Source organism: Mesoplodon bidens (genome assembly GCF_964165515.1).
Source record: "Mesoplodon bidens genome assembly, chromosome: 19".
Classification (NCBI taxonomy): Eukaryota; Metazoa; Chordata; class Mammalia; order Artiodactyla; family Ziphiidae; genus Mesoplodon; species Mesoplodon bidens.
In genome coordinates, this window is record NC_138179.1 from 39,578,358 (window position 1) to 39,604,575 (window position 26,218).

The 26,218-nt window shown below is 56.9% G+C and overlaps 3 protein-coding genes across 6 annotated transcripts; 2 read left to right on the forward strand and 1 right to left on the reverse strand.

Moving 5' to 3' along the window:
- Positions 1–1,104: 1,104 nt before the first annotated feature.
- Positions 1,105–3,508, forward strand: GALR2 (galanin receptor 2; the record flags this gene model as incomplete). The annotated part of the gene is given in 3 exon segments (XM_081218643.1): positions 1,105–1,472; positions 2,744–2,954; positions 2,960–3,508. Coding segments are annotated over 3 exon segments (1,128 nt in total).
- Positions 3,509–3,830: 322 nt separating this feature from the next.
- On the forward strand, positions 3,831–6,249 carry ZACN (zinc activated ion channel; the record flags this gene model as incomplete). Its single annotated transcript, XM_081218644.1, has 4 exons — positions 3,831–3,877; positions 4,676–5,007; positions 5,174–5,335; positions 5,779–6,249. 4 exons carry the CDS (start codon positions 3,831–3,833, stop codon positions 5,967–5,969), a joined length of 732 nt encoding a protein of 243 aa, XP_081074770.1. The 3' UTR covers positions 5,970–6,249.
- Positions 6,250–6,926: 677 nt separating this feature from the next.
- On the reverse strand, positions 6,927–25,688 carry EXOC7 (exocyst complex component 7). Of its 4 annotated transcripts, XM_081218327.1 has the most exons (20): positions 25,542–25,687; positions 25,268–25,333; positions 23,934–24,118; positions 23,631–23,736; positions 21,144–21,366; positions 17,687–17,854; positions 14,696–14,788; positions 13,744–13,812; positions 12,618–12,763; positions 12,183–12,335; positions 11,811–11,909; positions 11,350–11,412; positions 11,014–11,080; positions 9,394–9,459; positions 8,948–9,068; positions 8,637–8,732; positions 7,848–7,911; positions 7,586–7,627; positions 7,345–7,478; positions 6,927–7,099 (listed from the first exon to the last, which is right to left on the reverse strand). In XM_081218327.1, exons 1-20 carry the CDS (start codon positions 25,599–25,601, stop codon positions 6,997–6,999), a joined length of 2,124 nt encoding a protein of 707 aa, XP_081074453.1. In that variant the 5' UTR covers positions 25,602–25,687; the 3' UTR covers positions 6,927–6,996. The 4 variants fall into 4 exon arrangements, with proteins under 4 accessions (XP_081074453.1, XP_081074452.1, XP_081074454.1 ...); XM_081218326.1 differs by having other exon boundaries at positions 12,183–12,763; positions 25,542–25,688; XM_081218328.1 differs by lacking the exon at positions 14,696–14,788 and having other exon boundaries at positions 25,542–25,686.
- Between the last annotated feature and the right edge of the window lie 530 nt (positions 25,689–26,218).

Genomic DNA, 26,218 nt, shown 5'->3' on the forward strand with positions numbered 1-26,218 from the left:
ACAGATATTTGATGCCTAGTATGTCAAAATCAGAAACAAATATTTAAGTTGGTTTTTTTTTGCAACCTAAACACCCTCCTGGCTATCTAGGAAAATGCTCCTGATGCATGGTCCTCTGCTGTTTTGTATTTCCTTTAAGTTTCCCCTTGTTGGATACCTGAATAGGGTAAGGAGAAAAAGAAGAAGAGTTGGATTCATCCAGATTCTACCAACTGGCCTCAGGTCTCTCACACACATCTCATTCCATTCTCACCAGAGCCCTCTGAGAAGGTGTTATTAGCCCATATTGTAATATTGAGGAAACCGAGGCACGGCGCCAGGAACAGAGCCTGACACACAGCAGATGCTCAATAAATTTTTACCGGACTGAGTTGGAGCGGGGAGCGCTCAGTGAGGGAGAGAAGGGAATGAAAGAAATCCTTGCACCATCCCCACCGCTGCTCCTGGGAATTAGAAGTGGGAAGAGGCGCGGGGCACATGGCAGGGCCGTCCCACTCGCCAGTTCTGGAAAACGGCAGCACTCCCATCCGCCTCCGCCCTTCATCACTCCCACCCCACGCTTTAGGCGCCACCTGGAACTCTCTCGAGGACGCCCCCCAGCCTGCCCCAGGAGGTCTGGCGCGCCCGCCAGGCTGCAGGGAAGTGCCGAGGCGCGCGGGGTAGCGGACGAGCGCTCCCGGCAGGCGGTCCCTCCACCACTCCGGCGTCTGCCCCAGAGGTCGGTTCGCTGCTCAGCCCGGCACAGCCCGGAGTCGGAGGCTGGAGCGCGCCGACGACGCCGGAGGGCCGGGGAGCAGACACTGGCGCGGCCCTCCGCCCCAGGGGTGGGCAGCCTGTGCCTTGGCCGGGGCGCGCCGAGGCCACTGGACAGCCCTTCCCCCAGCGCGGCCGGCCGCCAGGGGGAACACCCCACCCTTCGGCTGCTCGCTCCTCCCCCTGCCCCCAGCGCACCCGCTTCTCCTGCCCCAGTCTCAGCGAGACTCACTCCACCCGCAGCTCCGCCGAGTCGCTCTGGGCGCTGCAGCGGCTGAAGCCGCTGGAGCTGCGCGCTCGCCAGGACGCAGACGGCTGCAGAAGTCGGGGCAGCCCCGGTGCGGCGGCACTATGAATGGCTCGGGTGGCCTGGACACCGAGGACACGAACGAGGCGGGCGGCCGGGGTAGCTGGCAGCCTGAGGCGGTCATCATGCCCATGCTATTTGCGCTCATCTTCCTCGTGGGCACCATAGGCAACTCAGTGGTGCTGGCCGTGCTGCTTCGTGGTGGCCAGGCGGTCAGCACCACCAACCTGTTCATCCTCAACCTGGGCGTGGCCAACTTGTGTTTCATCGTGTGCTGCGTGCCCTTCCAGGCCACCATCTACACCCTGGACGACTGGGTGTTCGGCTCGCTGCTCTGCAAGGCGGTGCACTTCCTCATCTTCCTCACCATGCATGCCAGCAGCTTCACACTGGCTGCCGTCTCCCTGGATAGGTGAGCTGGCAGGCAGGCTGTGGCTGGAGAAAGGGGCTGGACTTGAGGGTCAAGGAGGGATGTGTGGAAAGTAGAAAAGAACACTAGGAAGGCAAGGGAACCAGGAAGGAGTGAAAGACAAGCAGGCGTGTAAGAGGAAAAAGAAGAATAAGAATGGGGGACCTCCGTGTCTCTCTGTTAGGTGCATCCTCAGGGGCTTCAGGCTGGAGACCTCAGCTCTCCAGCGCCACTGGCATCTGACAAAGCACAACGTTTCTGGGTACAAAGCGTTTTTCCCCATGCTGGGTCTCCTTTGAAGCTCAATGTCCCTGGGAGGCTGGGATGGGAGGGATTACTGTGCCCAATTTACAGACCAAACCGAGTTTGTATGTGATTTGCTCAGAGTTGCCCATCCAGTAATCCTGTGCGTGAAGCCATTGGCTTGTCTCCTGGCATCAAACTCGGGCGCCTCCACCTCGCTGGCCTCCAAGCCACAGTTTGCTCCGCACAGCCGACTCTGGTGCGGACTGCAGAATTTGGGTCCTTCGTGAGGGCCCATGCCAAACTCCGAGCAAGCATGCCCGAGGCTCCCTAGCTCGGTCCCACAATCTGACCAACAGGCCCGGGGGCAAGGGCAGGAGAGGAGCGGGCCCGAGGGTCCCCCTGGAAGCTGAAGCTTGAAAGGATACCTGGGGGATTCCTAGGGAGGGAATCCTGGTATCTCCCCGGCCCCCTCCGTCTCCACGTCCTCCCAACCTTCCCTGGACAGGCAGTGAGGTGAGGCCCCATTCCCCATATATCTCCCAGTTCCACTGAATGCCAAGTGTGTTGGTTCCAAGAAGAGAGCGCTGGTGGGACCCATAGAACGTCGGCTTCTCTAAGGAATTCCCTCGCGGTACCTTGCCTGACAGTGTCTCCAGGCTGTCTCCTAGGGCCTCAAGGCGCCTGGGTCCTACCTCTCCGGGCACCGTCACTGGTGGGTAATCACAGCCTGCCGGAGCCCCAAAGTCTGTTTAATCTTCGGGGTGCCCTCCCGGGTGGAATCCGATTGTGGTCGTAGTCTCAGGAAGAGCAGATGAGTGGCCTTTCCTGCTGCCGGGTCCCGCCCCACATGTAGGCGCGGCTGAGGGTGTCCGGGATGCTCTGTGTCGCCCTCCGGGCTTGTGCGGTATTTACCGTGCGCTAGAAACATTCCTCGACACTGAGCGTGGGGCTCGAGGTGGAGGGGTCCGGCCCTGCCTCCGCGAATCCGCCGGCACACCAGACGTCTCCCTTTCTGGCCTGACCCGCAGGTATCTGGCCATCCGCTACCCGCTGCACTCCCGCGAGCTGCGCACGCCTCGCAACGCCCTGGCGGCCATCGGGCTCATCTGGGGGCTGTCGCTGCTCTTTTCCGGGCCGTACTTGAGTTACTACCGCCAGTCACGGTTAGCCAACCTGACCGTGTGCCACCCGGCGTGGAGCGCGCCTCGCCGCCGCGCCATGGACCTCTGCACCTTTGTCTTCAGCTGCCCGTGATGGTGCTCGGCCTGACCTACGCGCGCACCCTGCGCTACCTCTGGCGCTCCGTCGACCCGGTGGCCGCCGGCTCGGGCGCCCGGCGCGCCAAGCGCAAGTTGACGCGTATGGTCATCATCGTGGCCGCGCTCTTCTGCCCCTGTTGGATGCCTCACCACGCGCTTATCCTCTGCGTGTGTTTCGGCCGCTTCCCCCTTACGCGCGCTACTTACGCGCTGCGTATCCTCTCGCACCTCGTCTCCTACTCCAACTCCTGCGTCAATCCTATCGTCTACGCTCTCGTCTCCAAGCACTTCCGCAAGGGCTTCCGCAAGATCCGCGCGGGCCTGTTGCACCGCGCCCCGCGCAGAGCCCCCGGCCGCGTGTGCGTCGCGGCCCAGGGCACCCACAACGGCAGCGTGCTGGAGCGCGAGTCCACCGACGTAACGCACGTGAGCGAGGCAGCCGGGCCCTCTGCTCCTGCGCCTCTTAGCTACCAGTCCTCGAGCTCGGTTCCCAGCCTGTCCTGGCGGGACCAAAAGGCTCCCAAAGCCATATGACAGTTAATGTGACCCGAAGGCACTTAGGGAGTACACTTGGGTGTTGAAAGACTGGAGTCAGAGGTCGGGGGATCGTGGAGGGAGTTTCATCTGTTAATAAAACGCGCAATCCATTCCGCGTGCATTGGTGCGCCGTGTCTCCGCGTATCTCACGAGGCTCTACGACTTCACAGGGGAGCTCTCGATAAATGAGGGCGGGTGCCTTCCCTAGTTACAAGGTAAGAGGGCGGCCCGCACCGAAGGCGGCAGAGTAAAGTCCGTGTAGAAATCCCTAACTGAGGCTGGGGAGCGCGGGACAACCGAAGGCTCTTTGCACGTGGCCATGCGGAAGCGCCAGATGTATATAGATCGGGGAACCAGCAGCCGCCAGTGAGCGCGACAAAGGCGGGCTGAGTGTTTCAGCGCGCTCGATAAACCGGTCGATGACAGACTTGGACACTGTGTGTTCCTAGTAGCGTTCATGCGCCTGCGGGTGGCGGGTCCTTGCCTGTTCCCAGCTCCCTGGGGTCCCTTGGAGTCACGCCAGCCAGATCAGTGCCTACCCACCTTCAGCCTTTGGGTTTCCTTCCTTCACTGCAGCTATCTGGGATCCGGTCTCCAAGGGCTTGGTTTATCCTCAGGTCAGGAAAGTCACCCGCACACCCATCAGTCCTGCTCTGGGGCACACAGCAGAGGTTCTAAGGCACTGCTGGACCGGGGCAGGCTGAGAATCCCGCCCCGAACAAAAATGCCCCCAAGCTTTGGTCAGGAGCTAGCCTCTACCTGTCCCCAGGTTTGCCCCACTCCCGGAGTTCTTGAGCCAAGCTTTTTACATGAAATTAGTTCAGTGTTTGAGGAGAGGCAGGATAACCCAAGGGTGTGCCCACTTCAGGTCTTTGAGCACAGAGCACTTTGGTAAGGGTCCGGGTATTTAGCCAGGCAGTGCCTGCTGTGGAAACAGGCTGCACCTGGCCAGACTGGAAGGACAGTGTCAGAGAAAAGTGTGTGTGTCTGGGTAGGGGTCCCCTGCTTCCCTGGTCTGCTTGATGGGTCTTGAGTGTGATGATTGGTTCCAGGTGGTGGAAATGGAGCAGGACCGGGAAGCCTAGGCAGGTGCAAGGTGGGCGGGGCTGGGTCCTGGGCTTTGTCTTCAGGTGTTTGCTGAACCTGGGGTGGGGGCGTGCCAAGTCCAAGGCTCCAGGGTTGGTGCGCAGAACAGCTGCCTCCAACCAACTGCCCAGAGGCCGTGACGTCCCCCTTCTATGTCCACCCCTGCGCAACCCCCACTGGAAAGCCCCGACCTTCTTCCTTCCAGTTGCGCCTGCAGAACACAGCGCTAAAGGCCGTCATAGCGCTCTTGGTATCCGGGGAGGCACTGCTGTTGGCTGACCTGTGCGGGGCGCTGCTGCCCCTCCGGACAGAGTGCATTGCCTACAAGGTGACCCTGCTGCTGGGCTACCTCGTCTTCCACTGCTCCCCGGTTCAGGCCCTGCCCAGCTTCTCCTGCAACCCGCCGCTCAGTAAGGCCCACACCCTCGCCTGGCCGGGGGCAGGACCACGTTGTGCTGGGCCCACCTCATTCTGCCTGCACCTGCTGTCGCCCAAGCCGGGGTGCCTCTGCTCAGGTCCCTGGGCTCTCAAGGCCGGACCTGGCCCCTGGCCTCCCCTCCCTGCCCACCTCCCCAGTTCACTACTTCACTGCCCTGCTGCTGCTCTTCATCAGCACCACAGAGACTGTGCTGTTGTCCGGGCTGCTGGCCCACAGCAACCTCAGGGCTGAGAGCAGCCCCAGCCCAGTCCTGAGCGGGGAGCAGCATGACTGTGGGAACCCAGGGCCTAATCCTGAAGGTGGGCAGGGCCTGGGGCCCGTTCGTTGGGGGCTGCTGAGAAAAGAGGCCTAGGGGCAAAGCTGACGGGCTGGGGTTGTGGGTTACCAGGCTGTTTAGAGGTTCCTGCATGCACTCTGCTGGCTCCACTGTCCCTGGGTTCCACCACAGCTGCCCTTGGAAGCAGCAGGTCTGGAGCAGGGAGCAGGGTTAGCCTCCCTAAAGGCCCGGGTGACTTCAGACTCCCTGGGATAACCCTCTGCCTTGCAGAGCCTCTCTTGTGGGACGTTTTTTCAACTCAAGATGACCTAGAATGGGCCAGACCCAAACATTCATTAGTTGTGACTCTAACGAAGGGAGAAATACAGACTGGCACCTCCTGGGATTCACCCTTCTGCTCCGGGAAAGCGTGCATGTCAGGGGAGCCCTGAAGTACACCTCCTTTTCCTGCCTCTCCCCACACAGAAGCCTCCAGAGGAGTAACGGGGTCCAGGAGGAGCTGGGCTGAGGCTGCTGATCACATCTTCTTCCTGGTGTACGTGGCAGGGGTGCTGTGTAGCCAGTTCATCTTCGCTGTGCTCTGGATGTGGGCGACATGCAAGTCGGACCCAGCCCCTGGTGAGGCTGCACCCCACGGTGGGTGGCCCAGGCTGTAAGTGGCAGGGCCTGGGGCTACAGACCTGAGGGGTTGGGCTGTGACAGGGTCTCAGGAAAGAGGTGGGGAGGGAGGTCCACTCTCTTCCCTAAGCCTGGAGGACCCCAGGCCACCCTGAGCGCTCCCTTCTGTTAGCATGCAAGCAAGGAGTGTGGAATAAACCCATCATCCCAGTGCAAGGGCGCCTCAGGGGTCTGTCTTCACTGAGCTCAGCTGTTCACTCCTATCGAAGTAGGTGGGGCCCATCTCACGCCCCCCGACCCCCACTCTGCCCCAGGTCGCCTCACTGGTCCCCCAGTCCCCACACGCAGCCTAACTGCTCCTCTGCAACCACTGCTGCTTGGCTCCAGGCACGGGCTGGTCAGAACTCGTGCTGTGAAGTCCTGCAGAGCGCTGGCCCCCAGAGGGCAGGGGAGACAACACTCCCGCTCCAGCCCCGGGGTGGGGGGGTGATGCCTCGGGGGCAGAACCCCCCAGACCGCAGGACTGCGGGGATGGGGAATGCGGTGAATCTCTGCACTGAATCCGAGAGCGGGTCAACCCTGCCTGCCTTTCTCCAGGCCCTGTGGCTGCAGTGTGGCCTGCTCCTCCGAGCCCAACCCTCACGCCTGGGCTGAAGGGGGTTCTCCATCCTCAAGTCCGAGCTGGCTCGGGGGTGGGCGTGCTCCGCTCTCCTGCTCCTGTCGACACGAGGCGGCTGAGGGCACAGACCTCCGTCTCCCTTCTCTGTCCTTCCTGCCTTGAAGCCGTCATGTGGCCCCTGCGGGCTGCAGTCAGGGTCACGAAACCCAAGGTGCGGGGGAAGCCCCGAGTCCCGGGAGAGCGCTGCTTGTGCAGGGACTGGGGGCTGCGAGAGGAAGGGCAAACCGGGACCCGAGGGCTCCGGGACGGGGCTCCTGGTCGGGGTGGTGGAGAAAGACCCCCGTGTCAAAGGACGCCACGCTCACCGGGCCCAGAGGCAAGTTAACACTGGTTTATCTGTCCGCTAACACGGCTGGCCCGGCAGAGCAGGCAGGGGCGGCGGCGGCTCAGGCGGAGGTGTCGAAGAGGCGATCGATCATGTCGCCCACCTGCTCCACGCGGTACCTGATGTACTTCTCAGGGTTCTTGGTGAAGGGCACGCTGCCGTACCTGACCGGGCGCTGAGGTCAGTGGGGACGCCCAGCCCCTCCCCAGCTCTGCCTCAGCCTAAGGCCCTCCCGACGGGGTGCCCCTGGGTGATGTCCGGGTCTGGCCCCACACCAAAGCCCTGGGCACTGGATCTGCCACCCAAACCCACCACCCTCTCCAGGTTTCCTTGAAGAAGAGAAGGGCCCAGTGGTCCAGCCGGGGCAGCGGGGAGCGTGGGGCTGGCAGGGCAGAGACGGAGGGCTAACCTGTGCAGAAAGGCCCCGTAGGTCTCCTTAACAATGTTTTTCTGGGCTTGGCGGATCTTGTCCCTCTGCTCCGTGTCGGGAATAGCCCAGGCCTTCTGTATCTTGCACAATTCTTCCAGGCCATCGTTGAAGCCCTGGTCACCAAAACAGTGGAAACAGAAGTGACCCAAAGATAAATGTCTGAGTCTGTGTTGCTACAGTAGCAGCAGCGATCAGTGGAGCGGGCAGGATCCCGACTTACCTTAAAACGTTCCTTGATCACCTGCCGCTCCTTGTCCCGAAGCTGGGGGGCCAGGGGAGACGGCAGAGAAAGCGTCCCTCAGAGCAGAATCATCCTGCCCCTGCTCCTTCCCCAAACCCCAAGCCCAGCCCTCTCCCCTGCTGCCCGGATGGCCATATGCGTCCTTTGCTTTCTCATCCCAGTTGTCTGTTTTTTCCCAGAGACACAACAGAAAGCACCACATCTGCTAGACATCCCTTTCCAGCCCAGGCCTTCAGCCCACCTTGACTCCGGGCTGGAACACGGGTAGATTCTTCTCAGCAATGTAGTCAGTCACCTTTAACCAACTGCCAGGCAGGGAGGGAAGCAGAGGGCAGAGAAGGGACAGCCTCAGGCAGCTGCTCCTTCCCTGAGGCTCGATTGTTTTGTTTTTTAAAAATCTCTTGATCTACTGGGGGAGAGGGTGAGGGCAGGGATCAGTCTGGGTTGTAACTAAGCAAAACACAGCTGAGATTTTTTTCCTTGGGAATAAAAACGTTCAAGCTGCTCGCTTTTAAAATTAAGAACAGGAAACAGAACATTCAATAAATTGAACAAACACTACCAACTACACTTCACGTTGATATCATGGCCAATTAAGATGGAGAAGCAGATGAGCAAAGAGGGAATGGAGGACAGATAAACGGGAAAGCAGAGGGAGATACGGTCACGGGGAAGAAACACCCAAAGGGAGAGGGAGACGCACAAACTAAGAAACAGGAGGAGAGGGGCAGAGAGAGCCCTGTAGAGTGAGGCTCAGCCAAGTTCAAGGGACCTTGTGAGTCCCTTGGTCTAAACGTTACCCACATCTCTGACGGGCAGCCCTTCAACCATTTTAGTCGTCACCCTTGGCAACTACCCTTCTCCACCCCACGAGTGTGATTAAAAAACAAGCAGAGGATTGGGGTTCACAGGGTGGCAGTTCCCCGTCATTGAGCCCACTCTGACTGGGCCCAGCATCCCGAGGCTCTGAGAAGGAAGCGTTACTGGTGGGGACACAGGTCGGGGAGCGGGAGGGTGGGCGGAGGCCCACCTGCGCTGGTAAGTCTGGATCTGCTGCTCGATGTGCTCGCGGTAGGAGCGCTCGGCAGTCTTCTGGGTCACGGCCACCAGCTGGATCAGCTCAGACCTGGGGTGGAAGCAGGCGAGAGAGGAGAGAATGACAGAAAGGCTGCCGGCCTCTGCAGCAACACCAGTGGGGCCTGCCTCCCACCTCCCTGGGTCCTGGGACTGGGAAGGGTAAAGCGGCGCCCTCCCCGCCCTGGACACGAGGGGGCACAGCCAGCCCAGGCAGGCCAGGCAGGGGCGGGTGAGAGCTGCAGGCCAGCACCCGTAGCCACTTACTTCTCCAGGGCCTTGAGGATGTAGTTGTAGTTGTTGTGCAGGAAGATGGCGCTCAGAGCCGGGTCCTCGTACACCTTGGACTTGCTCAGCAAGTTCAGCTGCAGGTTGCCCAGGACTTTGCCTGCACAGGGCAGGACGTGGTCACGCCTCCCGTGGCAGTCTGACCCAAACGACCCAATCCTGGGGCCCACAGACCAACTCCCACCCGTCGCTCCTTGTTCCTCCCGGACTCGAGACCCCACCAGCCTCGCCAGCCTTGGGAGGCTTTTGCCGAGCCCCCGTGGCCCCCCAACCAGAGGTCAGGCTGCAATTCTAAAAGTCGGGGCGCTGGTGCTCAGGAGCAGGACCTGGACTAGCAGGAGAGCACAAAAAGGAGACGGAAGGGAAGAGGCAGGGAGGCAGGGAGGCGGGGGGCTGGAGGCTGCTGGCTGGCGGGGTGCACTCACAGATGTAGGTGCTCAGGAGGCGCTTGCTGAACTCGGAGCTGTAGCTGGTGGCTGAGGAACTGGTCTCTGTGAGAGGAGGAGTCCTGTTACCACAGCAGTGGCAGCAGCCGAGACCCTCTCTGGCCTCCCCTAGGCCCGCGGAGCGGCTGAGGAAACCCTGGGAGGGGCCCGAGCCTCCCTCGGGCAGAGCTGGGGACGTGCTGAGCTACAGGGCTCCCTTCCCGCTGCGGGGGGTGCTCCCTGGGACTCTTCCTGGAACCCAGGGCCGGCGCCTCCATGGTCTCGGCTGGCGGGGGTAATGAGCTGGCCCAGGGCCAGCAGGAAGGCTGGCAGGACAGGAACGGGACAGCCTCTGCAACCCAGCCCCTGACCCATGCTGGGGGTACCGACAAGGCCCACTTCTTCCATTTGTCAGCAACAGACTCTTAGAATAGGCCCCCCATGGCCTCTCCACCTTCACCCCCACTGCCTACAACCTCCTCTACCAGGGCCTTCTGAACAGACTTGCTGGCTGCACAGAGCAGAAGGCCAAGGGGGGAAGGGAGCGGATGGGGGAGGAAGGGGACAGGGAGGCGCTAGACCAGCTTGAAGGGTGTACTCAGGATGCTGGACACAGCAGGATGCTGCCCGGAGAAACCCAGAGACAGAAAGTGGCCGTCAGGGAGCTGAGAGGGTTGGGAGCACCCGGAAGGAACCCGTGTCCCCTCTGACCCCGCTCCTACTGGGGTCCTGAGTCTGTCCAGGTGCCTCTGTCCCCAGGGAACCTCACTCATGGGGCTTCAGAGGGGAAGGATGGGGCTGCAGAGCCCTGCTGCTTACCTCGGGGGTCTAAAGGAATATTGTATGTGTCCCCAAGAACTACGCAGTGAGAGGCAGTGTGCACAGAGGGGAAGGGGGGAGAGACAAAGGAGGGAGAAAGATGCAAAGTGCAAAAACAGGTTAGAAATGGCCGCAACACCCGAGCCAAGCAGACTACTCCCCGCGACGCCAGAAACAGACAGCAGGACAGCCCAGGCTGGACCCCTGAAGGCCAGCGACACACTGGAAAGTGGACATCTGGAGAACCACAGGCCAGAGGCTGCACCTTGGCTCCTTGCCCCTAGACTGGGGGGAAGAGGGAAGGCCTGAGGGCCCAACAAGCTGCGCTGGGTCTCAGTGCTCGGAAGCGTGCTCTTCCCCACGTGCTAACCTCCTGAGCCCCCGTCCCAGGACAGCAGTCACAGTCACGGGAAGACACCAGGCTGGCCCTGAGATGCCAGCTGTAAAGGGTCAGCTGTATTGGCCTAATTAGGAGGACAGGCAACACAAGAGGAGGTGGGGAAATGCAGAAGGAGGGGCGGGGCGGGAAGGGCATCTCCAAACCAGTGAGTTCTGCTCTCCAGAGTGAGGACAGTGGAGGGAGCCGAAAGGGCACGGAGGCAGGAAAGGTAGTCACATCCCGGCTGCGTTCCTGAGGCTGGGCCCAGATGGCCCAAGCAGCTTGGGGGTCCCGCCACAGGCCACATCTCCTTCCCACTCCACAGGGTGGGGGAAATCTCCTCACCCAGAGGGGGCTAACCCCACGTCTCCAGGCCAGAGGGAGGAGTGGGGCACGGGGCCCCGCTGGGAGGGGCCAAGTACCTTGGGAGGCCAGCATGGCGCCCGCCGTCTCCTGGAAGTCCAGGAGCTGCTGCAGGAAGAGGATAGCCTGCGTGGGGAGAAAACAGGTCCAGGAAGAAGGTCAAGGGCAGGACCCAAAGGTCAGATCACCTCCTACAGTTCACCCCCTGACCATTCCAGGACAGGTACAGGGCCACGGGCCTGCCCAGCGAAAAGGGTGGCTGCAAACTTCGTGCTTCACCCTGTGGGTTTGGCCTCCTGGGAAAGGCTCTGTCTGCTGGGGGTACTAAGCACCTTGCAGTCCATCCTGCCACCTGCGCCCCCTCCCCACCCCAGGAGCCTCTGGGCAGCACCTACGTTGCTCGTGAGCTCGTGCACAGTGCCATCCTTGGGCATGTTGTACTCCTTGTCCGGGTCGTTCTGTGGGAAGAACAGCCTGACTCCCTGAAGCAGCTCCCAGGGAGTCTCGCGCCCACCCCACACCCCAGTCTGCGGGCTCATGGCGCCACCTCCTGGCAGACAGGTGTCAGGATGCCCCTGGGGCACAAAGGTGAGCGGGACAGACATACGGACATGACTAGATGGGAAAAGCGGGGCAGGAGCTTAACGCCCAGGGTGGAGGCCTCTGGAGCCCCTGGGGAAGAAAGGGAGGCCCATGGGCACTGACTGGAGACTAGCAGCACGGCCGGCTTCCCCACAGGGCAGGCCCGCCCCTCTTGGAGGCCTGCTTTCAGAAAGAGTTTCCAAGCCAGGTCACGGGTGGCCCTGCCCACAGCCCCACGGGCCGTCCTGCATGGCAGCAGAGGGAGAGAGAGCACCTTGATGTTGTCAGCAAAGTCCTCCAGCGCTTTGGCTCCAACGGTCTCCATGGAGGTGATGAGGCTGGGCAGCTTGTTCTTGGTGCTGGCGGCCGTCCCCTGAGGAAGCACATGGCTGCACAGGGCGCCAGAACCCAGCTATATAGGCTGTGCCTGGGGCCCTGCTCCTTCCCAGCCCCTCACCCCAGGGGACTGTCTCCCCTCTTCACTCACCCTGAGAGCACCTCCACATGCCCGGGGCCCCGAGGAAGCTGCCGCCACTCACCCTCGGAGCAGACGCGTGGGGGTAGAGAACACAGTTCTCCTGGGAGGCCGTGCCGGGCAGCAGGATTCCTCCTCCCAGTGTCCCCAAGGGCATCCTCACCCACATACCTGGAGCACCTGGTCAAACTCAGGCTTGGTCTGCTTGAGGTGCCGCAGGATGGGGAAGACGGTGAGCACAGCCGAGAAGTCGTGTCGGATGATGGCCTTCCGGGCAACAGCCACAATGTTCTCCCCTTCAAGCATCAGCCCGTCCAGGGCATCCTGAGAGAGCGGGGCAGGGAGAGGGCTCAGGGGAGGGGGCAGACAGCCGGTTCCCAGGGACGGTGAGGGCACCTGGAGGGGCGTGGGGGAAGTATGCCCCCAATGGGGAGGTCCCGACCAGGACACGCCACCCAGGACAGATCCCCAGGACGGGAGGTGGAGGTGGTGGCTGGACTTGAGGGCTATGGACCGCATGCCTGGACCAAACTCAAGCTTCCAAAGTGACAGCTCTTGCTGGGGCATCTGGTCAGGGCCCAGGGGCAGGGTCGGGTGGGGCAGGACCTGTATCAAAGAGTCAAAGGTCTTTTTCTGATGGTGCTCAGGGATGACATCCGTCAGCAGCTGGTACTCGCTCTGGGCCAGCTTGACAAAGGCACTGACGCAGTGAATGTAGGCGTCGGTCTCCACGTCCAGCAGGTCATCTCTCCCTGGGGGAAAAGCAGCGCCGCTGAGCTACTGGCTTGGGGCAGACCCTCTCCCTGCTGGGGGGTGGGGCACGAGTCTCCCCAGTTCCTGGCCTGTAGCCAGACTAGCAGCAGATGGGGAAGAAGACTGTGCCGGCAGAAAGCTGAGAGAACTCCAGCAGGCCCGACAGGGTGCGAGGGGGAAAACGGGCTGAGACCAGCCTTTGTTCCAGAATGTCAGGTACGAGAGGTGTTGGGGAGATGGATAAAAAGGATAAGAAGATCCCCTAATCGACTTCCTGGATAAGACACGCCTGACCCCAAGACTGAGGATTCTGAATTGTACTGGGAAGAGGACACCCAGGGATGGGCAAGTGGCCGCGTCCACCTCAAGGAGGCAGGCACAGTGGTCATCCATCTCCGAAAATGCTGGGCCTCTGGAGCCAGATACCAGCCCCGCCAGGCCTTCTGGAACGTATAAAAAGGCAGTGGGCTCTGGTCCATAAGGCTAGCTGGCATGGCGTCAAAACTGGACAAGAGGCAAAATGAGCCTCAGAGGGGGAGGGCTCCCTGGTTGTCAGCTCCCCCAGCAGGAGACAGGATCCCGCTACTGCACTGGAGGCTGGGGCAGGGGTGCCTGCTGGCAACCTGGTCCTATGTGCCGAGGGACGGGCTCCGAGGAGTCAGAGGTTTGGAGCCATCGCTGGAGTCAGGTGTTGGTGCTCCCTGCCCTCCAGGGGCCCGTCTGCCCTCTCTGCCCACCTTCCGAGTGGCGGCAACTTCTGCCCTTGGCCCAGGCCCTGAGAGCCAGGCGTGCACTCCCACCTGGAGAGAGGCAAGGGGACCTAGTGCCCAAAAGAGAGACAGACCGGAGAGAGAGAGAGGCGAGTAGGCTGGGCTCATCCTTGGAGCGGAGCGGCCGGCTAGGCCAGGCCGGAACAGGCCCTCTGGGGACGGCCGTGAATGCAGCGGCGGCTGCCCTCGGGCTGGGCTGCAGTACTCACCGGCCAGTGGCCCGTGCTTGTCGTTCAGGGCCTCGGACAGGTGCTTAACTCGGAAATCATGCTCGTGACCTAGCGAGACGTCGGCCGCAAACACAAGCAGCGTTTATCCAGGGGCGGGGTGGCTGCCTCTCGGGGGACTGGGAAGAAGCCCTCGATCTCCAGGGGGGGATGTGAGATGGGGTGTAGAGGAAGGGGCATTGGAGAGGGCTCTGAGCCCCTCCTCTGCTCAGACCACCTTGGGAACAGCCGTTTCAAGCCTGACTTGCAGTGCCCCGGACCATCCTCGGGAGCTGGTTTCCCCAAGCCTGGAGGCTAAGAGAAAGCCGGGTTTCTTAAGTTTCCAGCAGCTGCGGAAGGTCTGATGCTCAGCCCCAGGGGGTTTATCTCACCATATTTGGGGAGAGATCCAGTTAGAGAAATGTCACTGCCCAATGAATGGGGACAGGCTTCTTTTTGCCCCCAGGGTCATTCTTTTGAAGGCGGATCTGGTCCACTAGGGCAGGGCTGTCCTTCCTCTGATGAGAGGGAGGCAGGGACATGGTGTACGGGCTGCCTGTCCCCTGTGGCACATGCTCGCCTTTCAGGTGGAGGGGGGCGGCCAGGAGGCCTCGGCCGCCTTGGTCCTGCCACTGCTGGTCTGAGCGTGAAAGGGCTGCCCGTGACAGAAAACTTTCTCTGAGTTCAAACAGGAGACAAGGACAGAGACAGAGGGGAGGGAGCGGGAAGCCTCCGGGAGGGCAGAGCTGCCGTCAGCCAGACAGGACCAGGCCGAGGGCCATGAAAGCTGCCCCCGAGCCAGCTGGGGTCAGAGGCCCAGGACCTCAGTTCCCACCCCTGGTCCCCTCTCAGGGTTGCGCCCGAGGCCCTCTGGGGGGTTGGAGGCTCTGCCCTACCACGTGAGTGGACACACGGTGGAGGAGGAGGGAAGAGGAGAGGAACACAGGATGATTACCTTCCAGAGGAATGAGGTTAGAGCCCCCCTTTTTCCCATCTAGACCATGCTGGGAATACTGTTTCAGAAGGTTCTGAGCCTTACGGATCGTCCCTGTCACCAGAGCCACACAGAGAGGAGATAAGAAGACCTAGGAAACGAGTGAGAGAAAACAGCAGCAGCCCTCCACCTGCCCCCCAGGCCCACGCCCACCCCCAGCAGAGAGCACGCCCGGGTACCATCTCTCCCAGCAGGCCTCTCCCGGGCCCGCCGGAGGCCCCGCGGAAGGAGATGGAGGAACGGACACATTTCCTTCCCCCAGTGGAGCTCCTGATCCTGCCAGCGACCCTCACTGTTCCAGATCTGAGTTCATTTTAAGAAGTGCAGAGGGTGAAGGAGATGAGATGGGCCAAGATCCACCAGGAGAAGCCAAAAATAAAAAACAGTACTGAGTGGCACTTAACTCAGAAATAGACAAGGGCCTGGGATGGAGGAGCTAGCGATGGAGCTCTCACACCTAGAAGGCGAAACCAAGTGGCAGAGCCTGGGGGTACCTTGAAGCGGGCAGGCCCATGGCTCCTCCCCAAAGGGCAGGCAGAGTTCTCCGGGCATGCTCAGTGCTGGGACGCGGCTAAACAGTAGCCAAAGGAAAGCAGCACCCAGGAGTTGGTGAAATGGGACTGAGCTTCCTGGGACAGCAGCGCCCAAGACGGAAGGCTTGGAGACCCAGAGGCAGACTGGCCCCATACACCAGGGGAGGGACCCAAACCACCAAAGCAATTGGGAAAAACTCAAAAGCCAAAAAGAAGTTAATAGGAGCCATCACACAGAGAGCAGGAGGGAGGGCAGCAGGAAAGGGCACATGCTCTTGGCATGGGGGGAAAAAACCAACAGTTAGTATCACAAGTGAGAACAATGAAAACAAAACTGCAGCGCCCACAGCCTCCAGGGTCAGCTACCTCTGTGGGAACGAGACATCGCAGGGCAGAAAACGTGGGGAAATAAAACAGCATTTAAAACAGATGTGTACAGCTGCCCTGTTAATAAAATGTACTGGGGCAGGGGAGGCACCCATGAGTGTAACTCCGTCCCTCTTCCCTGGGGACTCCCAGGTGCCCCCTTGCACCTCTGAACACAGTGAGGCTTCTTGGGTCCTGGCAGCTCCCCAGAAGGCTAGCAGAGAAGGGACAGCATCTGGAGAGGCTCGTTTCTTTCTGTTTGCACCAACCGCAAGTAGTTACTAATGACCAGGTTTGGGGCTTGGGCTCAGCATCTGTCTCGCTGGGTTCTGCCCCTTCAGTGAGCAGCCCCGCTAATGAGCGAGTCAGTGCCCTGCCCCACAACCGACCAGGAGCAGGTGTGCCCGCCGGGCCTCCAGGAGCCTCGCCAGTATGCTCGCGTGGACATAGGCTGGGGACACTGATCCGGCAGCCGCCAAACCCATCAGGAGCACAATGACCACGAACGACGCTGAGGTCGGTGCTTCATTACCCACCGAGGCCTCCCTGCTCCTCTCCTCAAGGGCTGGGAACTGATGTCCCAGGGGCTTGATTCCCTAGTTCCTGACGTCAGTCCTGAGCCCCCCAGCTCCTGACAACTCTTGAAACCCCACAGAAACCAGAGGGACGCTCAGAGCCCGAGTTTTCCTCTTGGGGCTCTAAGCCAAGCTAGATTAGGCCCACTGGGGGCCCCGAGATCAGATCCCTGCTCCCTGCACGGCCAGCAGCACTCTTGCATGCAGACTGGGTCCTGGGGCCTCCACTGGGCCCATTAGAGAAGAGACAGAGGGGAAGAGAGCACAGACCGGCCAAGGCCCAGGCAGCCTCGCAGCCTCCCGGAACCAAGGCACAGAGACGGACAGGCCCAGGTGCAGCCAGCTGCGGCTGCGCAGGCTGGCTTAGTAGGGTCACCGTTTGTGGCAGGTTCCCCAGGGGGTCGGCCAGGATATCCACACTGGGGAGGGGGAAGGCAGGGCTCTTCCTGCTGGGGCCACCCAGATTCCCTTATGCTCTATTCCCCTGCGCCCCTGTAGGCACCCTCGGCTCAGCCGTATCTCCGAAGCCTGAACAAAGGCCTGAGAAGGAGCAGATGCTCGCGGCGACTGTCAACAGGTCCTTCGTTTTCTGAGGGGCAGGTAAGGAAAACGCCGTCATGAGGGGCGGGTCCTGCCAGGGCACGTGGGGTGTGTGCCCACAGCAGCAGCTGGACAGGGAAGGCTAGGGTGGGAGCAGCCCCCAGCCTCACTGGCTCTCTCCCTGGGGCCTGCAGCAGCCCCTCACCCTGGAATACCCCAGCCTCTCGAGGGCCACACCTCTCAGCAGCCAGACACAGCCAGGCTTGCCAAGCGGAAGCTGACACCCAGGAACACTGTTTACCTGGAGCGTAGACTACAGGGGACATGATGACGGGAAGAAGGACAGACAGTGAGCTGTTCGCCCAGGATACCAACGCCCACAGCCCAGGTGTCTCCCACCTCAACACCCCTCCCTTGACTCTCCCGCCGCAAGGCACTAACTTTCGAGTGGGGCCCAAAAGCCGGATTAAGTTCTTTGGAGAAGAAGGCGTGGGGTTATTTTCCTTTCTGGGTGACTGTGAAAGTGGAAACTCTCCCCTATCCACTTCTTCAAGCCACCCTGGCTTTCTGCAAGGTGACGGCTGCAGTGCCGTCCACGGTTTTGGCGGCAGCAGCGTGCCTGGCCTCCTGACGCAGGGAGGAGAAGGGGGTCCAGCAAGGGGCTCTGCCCCGGCACCCCTGTCAGCCCACCTCTCCGTGCCTGTGACCCTCCACTCCAAGGACACTTATGTAGCCCCCAGACTCGGCTGGGTAGAGGGAAGCTCACCGGATGGGGCCTTGCTAGGTGGGCAGACACCTGCTTTCTGTCCTGCGTACCTATAGTTGGGGGTCGCTGTGAGGTCAAGCTGTAGCAGCTGCTACCCCCAGGGTGGCCAAAGGCAACCCGGGTCCCACAGAGCTTCTGTCTGGTTCTGAGGTGGGCCAGGGTGGGGACTCACCTGGCCGCTTGACCGGCTTCTTGGTAGGTGTGTCCTTCCTCTTGTTGGGGACAGCAGGGGAGTAGGGGACCCCGGACGAAGAACTGCTCTTCCGGAAATGCTCCTTCAGGCCTTTGATGGAGCGGTCCAGCTGGCTGGAGCGGATCTGGTAGTAGACGTTCATGAAGTCTGAGGAGAGATGGGCGACAGCTGGGGTCCCTGCCTCTGCCTGGCCCAGGGCCTCCCTCTCACTTCCAGACGCAGCTCCGCAGGGCAGCAGTGGTGCCCGCCACTGCTCCTTGCTACCCCCTTCCTAGCGGCCTCCCACATGGCCTCGTCCGTCCCAAATCAAAGGCTTAAAAGGGAAAGTATCCCCCAACAGAACCAACAGTTAGTTGTTATTTTTTAATTTTATTTATTTATTTTTGGCCGCGCCGTGTGGCCTGTGGGATCTTAGGTCTCTAGCCAGGGATTGAACCCGGGCCCCTGGCAGTGAAAGTGCCAAGTCCTAACTACTGAACCGCCAGGGAATTCCCTGTAAGGTTTTTTTTTTTTTTTTTTTTTTGCCATGCCACATGGCATCTTCCCTGACCAGGGATTGAACCCATGTCCCCTGCGCTGGAAGTGCCGAGTCTTAACCGCTGGACTGCCAAGGAAGTCCACAGTAAGGTTTTTTAGATTAAAAAAAATGTAAAGTTAGCATCCAGCTTCAACTTGGTAAGGGGGTCAAAGGATGTGAGCAATTTATATGCGGTAAAGAGACAACAAGTGTCACTGAATTAAAAAACATACCATTTCTTTAGCCATGAATGAAATGCAAATTTTAAAAAATTAGAGGATTGTGAAAACCCTGTCAAATAGCTAAGATAAATAAAGCTAATGAAGAACAAACAGCTGTGGGATTTTCGATGGGTCAGTCGACTGGCCCCACCTACCCGGAGACGAACTCAAGATGGCAAGAAGGTTACAGATCTACTCATTAGAGAAATGCAAATCAAAACTACAATGAGATATCATCTCACACCAGTCAGAATGGCCATCATCAAAAAATCTAGAAACAATAAATGCTGGAGAGGGTGTGGAAAAAAGGGAACACTCTTGCACTGCTGGTGGGAATGTGAATTGGTACAGCCACTATGGAGAAAGGTATGGAGGTTCCTTAAAAAACTACAAATAGAACTACCATATGACCCAGCAATCCCACTACTGGGCATATACCCTGAGAAAACCATAATTCAAAAAGAGACATGTACCAAAATGTTCATAGCAGCCCTATTTACAATAGCCCGGAGATGGAAACAACCTAAGTGTCCATCATCGGATGAATGGGTAAAGAAGATGTGGCACATATATACAATGTAATATTACTCAGCCATAAAAAGAAATGAAATTGAGCTATTTGTAATGAGGTGGATGGACCTAGAGTCTGTCATACAGAGTGAAGTAAGTCAGAAAGAGAAAGACAAATACTGTATGCTGACACATATATATGAAATTTAAGAAAAAAAATGTCATGAAGAACATAGGGGTAAGACAGGAATAAAGACACATACCTACTAGAGAATGGACTTGAGGATATGGGGAGGGGGAAGGGTAAGCTGTGACAAAGTGAAAGAGCAGCATGGACATATATACACTACCAAACGTAAGGTAGATAGCTAGTGGGAAGCAGCTGCATAGCACAGGGAGATCAGCTCGGTGCTTTGTGACTGCCTGGAGGGGTGGGATAGGGAGGGTGGGAGGGAGACGCAAAAGGGAGGGGATATGGGAACATATGTATATGTATAACTGATTAAATTTGTTATAAAGCAAAAAAGAAAAAAGAAAAAAAAAAAGAAGGTTACAGATCTGTTCAGACAGTTCTGCCTGATAATTGCACCTTTGAGAAAATATCTCAGAGAACTTCCTAAATAAGAAAAGCAAGCCATACAATTGTGCTCACTGCAGCACTATTTGTCGATACTGGAAAACTGGAAAATCCAAAAATGCAAACGAGCAAGGAAAAAGATACGAATGCCACGGTACATTTTAGCAGTTCCCAACGAGCGTGTCGCCAATGTGAAAAATGGAACAAAGCACTGAGGCTCTGACTGAAGGGGACTGAGGGGTCTGGAGGCATCCACTGGCCTCCGGCTTATCCCAAGGGAGCCCCTGAAAAGCTCCTGCTGAGCCCTCAGCTCCCACAGTGCAGCTCATGAGCCACAGACATGCCATGTGGTCAGTACAAGCGGCCCTGAGACCTGGCACCACAGAGTCCTTGAGGGAAGGCAGGGATAGTGATAACGCACACTGACAACTTGGTATGTGTACAAACTAACAAAGAGAAGAAGAGTGTGGAGGGCTAAAAAGCTTAAAATTGAATATTCATTACAGTTGGGGTTTTTTTTGAATTTTTTGCTTAACTTGGGATTTTTAAAAAAATTCTGGGACTGGATTTAAAGAAATGATGGTACCAACATAACATGGAATATTATGCAGCTGCCAAAAAGAATGAAGCAATATACACGTACTGATATGGAACACTCTCAAGACATATTACTAAGTTGAAAGCAAAATCCAAAAAAACAATCATAGGGGAGTGTTTAGTATGCTCCCTTCCACTTGGGAACGAGGAGCAGATACACACATATTTATTCTCTCTCTCTCTCTCTCTCTCTCACACACACACAGTGGCATAAAGAATTTTTTGGAAGGGTATAAATAACCTTAACAGCACTCATCTTTGGGTTATGATACTGTAAGCATCAGGGAAGTGGGGAGATGGACTTTTGCTTTTCACCTAAGCCTTTCTGTGCTATTTGAAGTTTTTATCATTAATCAAAAAAAGGAAAGCAACAAGAAAGTAAGGTATATAAAAAAAGTTTGGGGGCTTCCCTGGTGGTGCAATGGTTGAGAGTCCGCCTGCCAATGCAGAGGATGCGGGTTCGTGCCCTGGTCTGGGAAGATCCCACATGCTGCGGAGCGGCTGGGCCCGTGGGCCCGTGAGCCATGGCCGCTGAGCCTGCGCGTCCGGAGCCTGTGCTCCACAGCGGGAGAGGCCACAACAGTGAGAGGCCCGCGTACCACAAAAAAAAAAAAAAAGCTTGAATTTAGCTAGATTCATAATTTGATACATAAGCTGTAGACTTATTGCTCATATTGTTTCCTACTAAACTCCTTTGTTTTAAAAGAAATGCAGGTGGATTAAAGAAACAGAGGGCAGGGCTTCCCTGGTGGCACAGTGGTTGAGAGTCCGCCTGCCGATGCAGGGGACACGGGTTCGTGCCCCGGTCCGGGAGGATCCCACATGCCGCGGAGCGGCTGGGCCCGTGAGCCATGGCCGCTGGGCCTGCGCGTCCGGAGCCCGTGCTCCGCAACGGGAGAGGCCACGGTGGTGAGAGGCCCGCGTACCGCAAAAAAAAAAAAAAAAGAAACAGAGGGCAAAGTCCACTCCCTCTGGCCCTGCCACCTGGGCCCCCGCCTCCCCAGGACACCTCACCTTGGTTGCGGCCATATTCCACCAGCCAGCGGGAGATGCGGATCACGTCCTGCAGCACGCTCTCAGGCAGGTGCTCTAGGGGCACCTCCTCCTGTACCTCCAGGTCATCCTCACCGCTGATCAGATCCAGGATGAGCACAGGGGACACGACCTTGCTGTGCCGGGTCATCAGGCTGCGGAACTCGGACTCCAGTGACTCCTTCCCCCGCTCAAACAGCAGCTTCTACAGGGAAGTAGGAAGGAAGAGAGGAGGGAAAGAAGAAACAGGGTCCACGGCTGTTCCAGCATTCGGCAGGCCCTCGCCTCCCCATCCCCTTCCTTTGCCTTCCTGATTCTGGGCCTCGGCCCTCCTCTGCCTTCACTTCCTTTTTCCCAGAGAACAAACGCTGGGAAGCTTTCCCTGATGATTTCTTTCCCTTGTGTTCTCTCAAAATGTATGTTCATAGGTGAAACCCAGAGTTTTACAAGTAGGTGCTTCACAGATATCAGCTGATTATTTTCTCATTGTACCATTAATTTGTGTTCTTGTTAGAAAAAGGTTTGCAAAAGAAAAAAAATAGATAAATTGGACTACATCAAATTAAAAACTTTTGTGCTGTAAACGATACCATCAAAAAAGTGAAAAGACAATTCACAGAATGAGAGGAAATACTTGCAAATCATGTATCTGACAAGCGACAGGTATCCAGAGCAGATAAGAGAATTGAAAACATATGTCCACACAAAAGTTCGTACACAAGGGTTCATAGCAACACTGTTTGTAACAGCCAAAAAGTGGAGTGTCCAAGTGATGGATGGATAAACAAAACGTGGCAGATCCATACAATGCAATATTATTCAACCATACAATGGAATGAAACACTGCCACACGCTACCACATAGATGAACCTTGAAAACATTATGCTAAGTGAAGGAAGCCAGACACAAAAGGTCACATATTGTGTGATTCCATTTTCAGGAGAAGTCCAGGATAGGTAAATTTACAGAGACAGAAAATAGCTGAGTGATTACCAGAGGCTGGGTGAATGGGGAAGGGAAGGGAGGAAGAGTGACTGCCAATGGACTTCTTTTTTTAGGCGATGAAAATGTTATAAAACTTATTCCGGTGTTGTTGCACAACTCTGTGATTATACTAACACTACTGCGTTTTATACTTTAAATGGGTAAATTTTATGGTATGTGAATTATATCTCAGTAAAGATGTTTTAAAAATAGAGAGAGGAGTTGGAGCATTTCTGCTTAAATGAAAAGTACGTCCCCTAGGGTAAACCTATAGCATACTTTTTGTATTCTCCTTCTCTAATCCACTCCCACACCCAAGTTCTAGCACAGAGCTCTTCACTCTGTGATCCAAACTTGGTAGAGACCCTCAAGAATCAAGTTCTCCAGCCCCTGGCATCCCAATCTCTGAGTCCAGGCTGCCCACTCAAGGGCTGCAGTATTATGGTTTTACTGGTGTGTGCCCACTGCGTTACTGGTGTGCCAAGGTATTGATCTTGTCAGTCCTCCGGGTAGCCAGGTGGTGCTGTGCGCAGCCAGAGACCACTGGCTAGTTACCACTTTACCCCAGTGTGCCACACAAACATTCTCATTTCCGATGGAGCCACGATGGGAGAAAAGCTGGGAGGCACTGTTCTAAGCAACAGCTTTCTGGGTGGGAGAAAAGCCAGTTTCCCATCTTTGTTCCCCAGCCCACCCCCTCTTCTGGGTAAGACACACGCCTCAGGGCAAGAACTGTGGTGCCACCAGGAAGGTGTGCCAGGTGACTGGGGGTCCAAGCTGGCCTGCCCTCTAATGTTCCTCAGTGGCTGGGATGTCTGGGCCTCTGCTCCCACCTTTTCTCCTGTCTGCATTCTCTCCTTTCCTCAATGCATTGAGTAAATCTCACTTCCCAGCCCTTCTCCATCTCCCTCTGGTGATCTAAAGACCCCAAAACTTAAACACAAAGATATGACACAAAAAAATTGAATATGAAAACATGAATGCAGGTCCCCTAACTAGTCAAATTCATTGAGTCAGAAAGTACAGTGATGATGGCCAGGGGTTGGTGGGGAGGAGAAAGGGCAGTTAGTGTTTAATGGGTACAGGGTTTCAGTCTGAGATGATGAAAAGAATTCTGGAGATGGTTATATGACAGTGTGAACGTACTTAATGTCACTGAACTGTTCCCTTAAAGATGGTTAAAAAGGCAAATTTTATATTATGTATTTTTTGCTACAATAAAAAAAACCCATGCATTTATAAAAATCAAATGTTAAACTTATACTTCATATTTAACTTATAATTTAGTTAAATTATTAAGATGCAATAAAAATGTATATGTGTAATTTCTGAGACAGAGATCTTAATGCCTACAGTATGTGTATGGTATTATATACTTGTGTTTATTCTACTATATTCTCTTTTAAGCTGGTTCAGTGTCTCTCATGAGACCAGGGCCATGACTCGTGTCCCCAAACCTCTCACATCACTCTGCTGGCCCCTTACCACTTTGTTGAGCTCTGGGCTGTCTGGGCTGTTGTCCTGGAAATACTCCACAGCCTTCTGAATCTTGGCCATGCTGCCCAGGTACTCTTCCAGCCTACCTGTGGGGCTGGAAAGGAGAAAAGTCCTATTAGCCTGGGCAGATGGAAGTTGAAGAGGAAGGACCAAGAGAATGGTATTTGGAAAGGGGAGAAGAGAATTAACACAGGGGACTCGAGGCTCAAATATATTCTACTCCTCCCTTCCAAGGCCTACAGCCACTGGTGCAAGAGGTGTTAGGAATGTGACCTTCTGGCCCTAGCTCACCCCTCCCTGATGATCTTCTCAGTGTCACTGGCCACATGGTAGTAGCTGATAACGTGGTCCAGACAGGACAGAGTCTTCTCAACATTCTCCTGCAGCCGCTGCAGGTTCTCCGTCTGTTTGTGCACAGGGATGATGGAGTTCTCCAGCTTCATAAGGCGACTCTCAAAGGATGACAGGATAGACACCTGCGGGGGGAAGCTCCGTGCTCTCAGGCCTCAGGGTTGTCCCAGCACTGCTTCTGCCACCCACCAGGTCTTTGGCAATTGCTGCCTCTTCTCTGGTTTTCTAGACAATAAGCTCCATGAGGGAAGGGACAGGGTATATCTGTTCACCACTGTATCCTCAGAACCTACCATGTGCCTGGCACATAGGAGGTGGCCCAAATAAATTGGCTGAAGTTTGATTTGAAGGCAAGTCAAGCATTAAATTAACTCCTCCTCAGATAATCACCTCAGGATGGCTTCCCTTCCACCCTTTGAAGCCAAATCTCAATCTCTATTCTCTCTGATGCTTTCCTGGACTGAACAGGAAGTAGTTTCATACAGAGTAGCCTCAAATGCATTGCTGGTACCTTCAAAACCCTTTCTCTCTAAGAGTGAATCTCATTAAGTAAGGCCTAGCACCTGATGACTGTGTTACTAAATACATACTCAAGTTTGTATCTGCTCAGTCTGTGCTTTTCCAGTCTTCTCTAGGAACAAGGAAGGAAACTCATATTTACTGAGGACCTATTGTATACCAGGTACTATGCAAAATGCATCTGCATGCATTAGCTTCTATGACCTTCACAGTTACACTGGAGGTTGGCATCGTCTGTTTTAGCAGAGGAGGTAACTGAGGCTCAGAGTTACCTGTCAGGGGCCACACACAAATAAGTGGAGGGGCGGGGACTAGACCCCAGATCTCTCTGACTTCAGAGCTCATTCTACACCTCAAGCCCTCTGGGGTGAAGGCTGAGTCTTTTTCTGCCCTCAGTAATCTCAGAAGTGGTAACCCGGCCGTCCAACCCTCACTTGAATTGACGATGACACATGGCCAGTACCCAGCCCACCTAAGTCAGTCTCACTAAATGTCTGCAGAAGGAGAGAAGGAAGAATGGAGAACTTAGGCAGAAAGCAGAAAGTCCAGGCCAGTGGGGGCTGCAGTATCCTCAGTGAAGGGGCGGACAAGGGGAAGGGAGTGTTAAGAGACGTGTCATACTGTTGCTAGAGAAACCCACAGGTTACCACCACCACTACCCAGACCCGCACCCCCAGGCCTTAGGTGCCTGAACTACCGGGTCGCAGGGTTCTCCTCCAGCGTCTGGAAGCCCTCCCAGCTGAGGGGTTACTCACCATGTTCTTGGTAAGCTGGTCGCTCTTCTCTAGGCTGTCTCGGATGAAGGACAGCGTCTCCTCCTCCTGGGGGGAGCGCACGCAAGGACATCACCAGAAGCCGAAGGCTAAAGGAGACCACCGCGTCCTAGATCCACGGCCTCGCCCCTAGGAGACTAGGTCTCCTCACAGGGAGGGCCCCCTCCCACTCCCGACGCCTCCCTGAGTAGAGGCCCGGCCCGCATCTCGACCCCCTCCCTCACCTCCTCCCCCGCCTCCCCAGCTCCAGCCCCACCTGCTTCAGCTTGTCCTCGATCTCCCGCCGCCGGGCGGAAGCCTCCTGTGGGGGGATCATGACTTCGACCCTCCCAGCGGCTCTCACTGCCCAGTACCTCGCCTCCGAGTGCCCTCTCGGCTCCCGTCCCTGTCACACCCACTTCCGCCCGCGGCCCCGCCCCTGGGTGCCGCGCTGATGTGCCATGTTAGGAGTGGCAGGCTGAGTGCGCCTGCGTGCAACTCAGTACAGGGGCACCGGGAAGGTGGCCATCTTGGGTGTGGCAGGGAACAGTGTTCGGGTTTGTCCATGATGCGGGTTTCCACCCTCAACAGAGAAGGTTCTCTTGAGCGGTGTTTTGTCACAACAGTTAAAACTCACTTGCCGTCTTCGTGGGAAGGCTGACTCTTCTCACAAAGATCAATGACGAATTCATTTCTCCAGATCGAAGTCTGGATCCAGGCATCGATGTCGCGTTCCCCACAAAGCATAGCACAGAGCTTATCACACAGCAGGCGCCTGATGTGTGCCCATTTAATGAACAAGGGGCCTGTGTAATCTTGTCCCCCCTTCGGCCCTAAAGCTCATGGAACGGGCCCTATGTGCAAGCCCTCGTATGGGGACAGAGTGGTTGCCCATGGTCCCAGCGGCACCCATAACTACAATCCTGCCTTGTGGAGGGGCTCAGCCAAATTCCT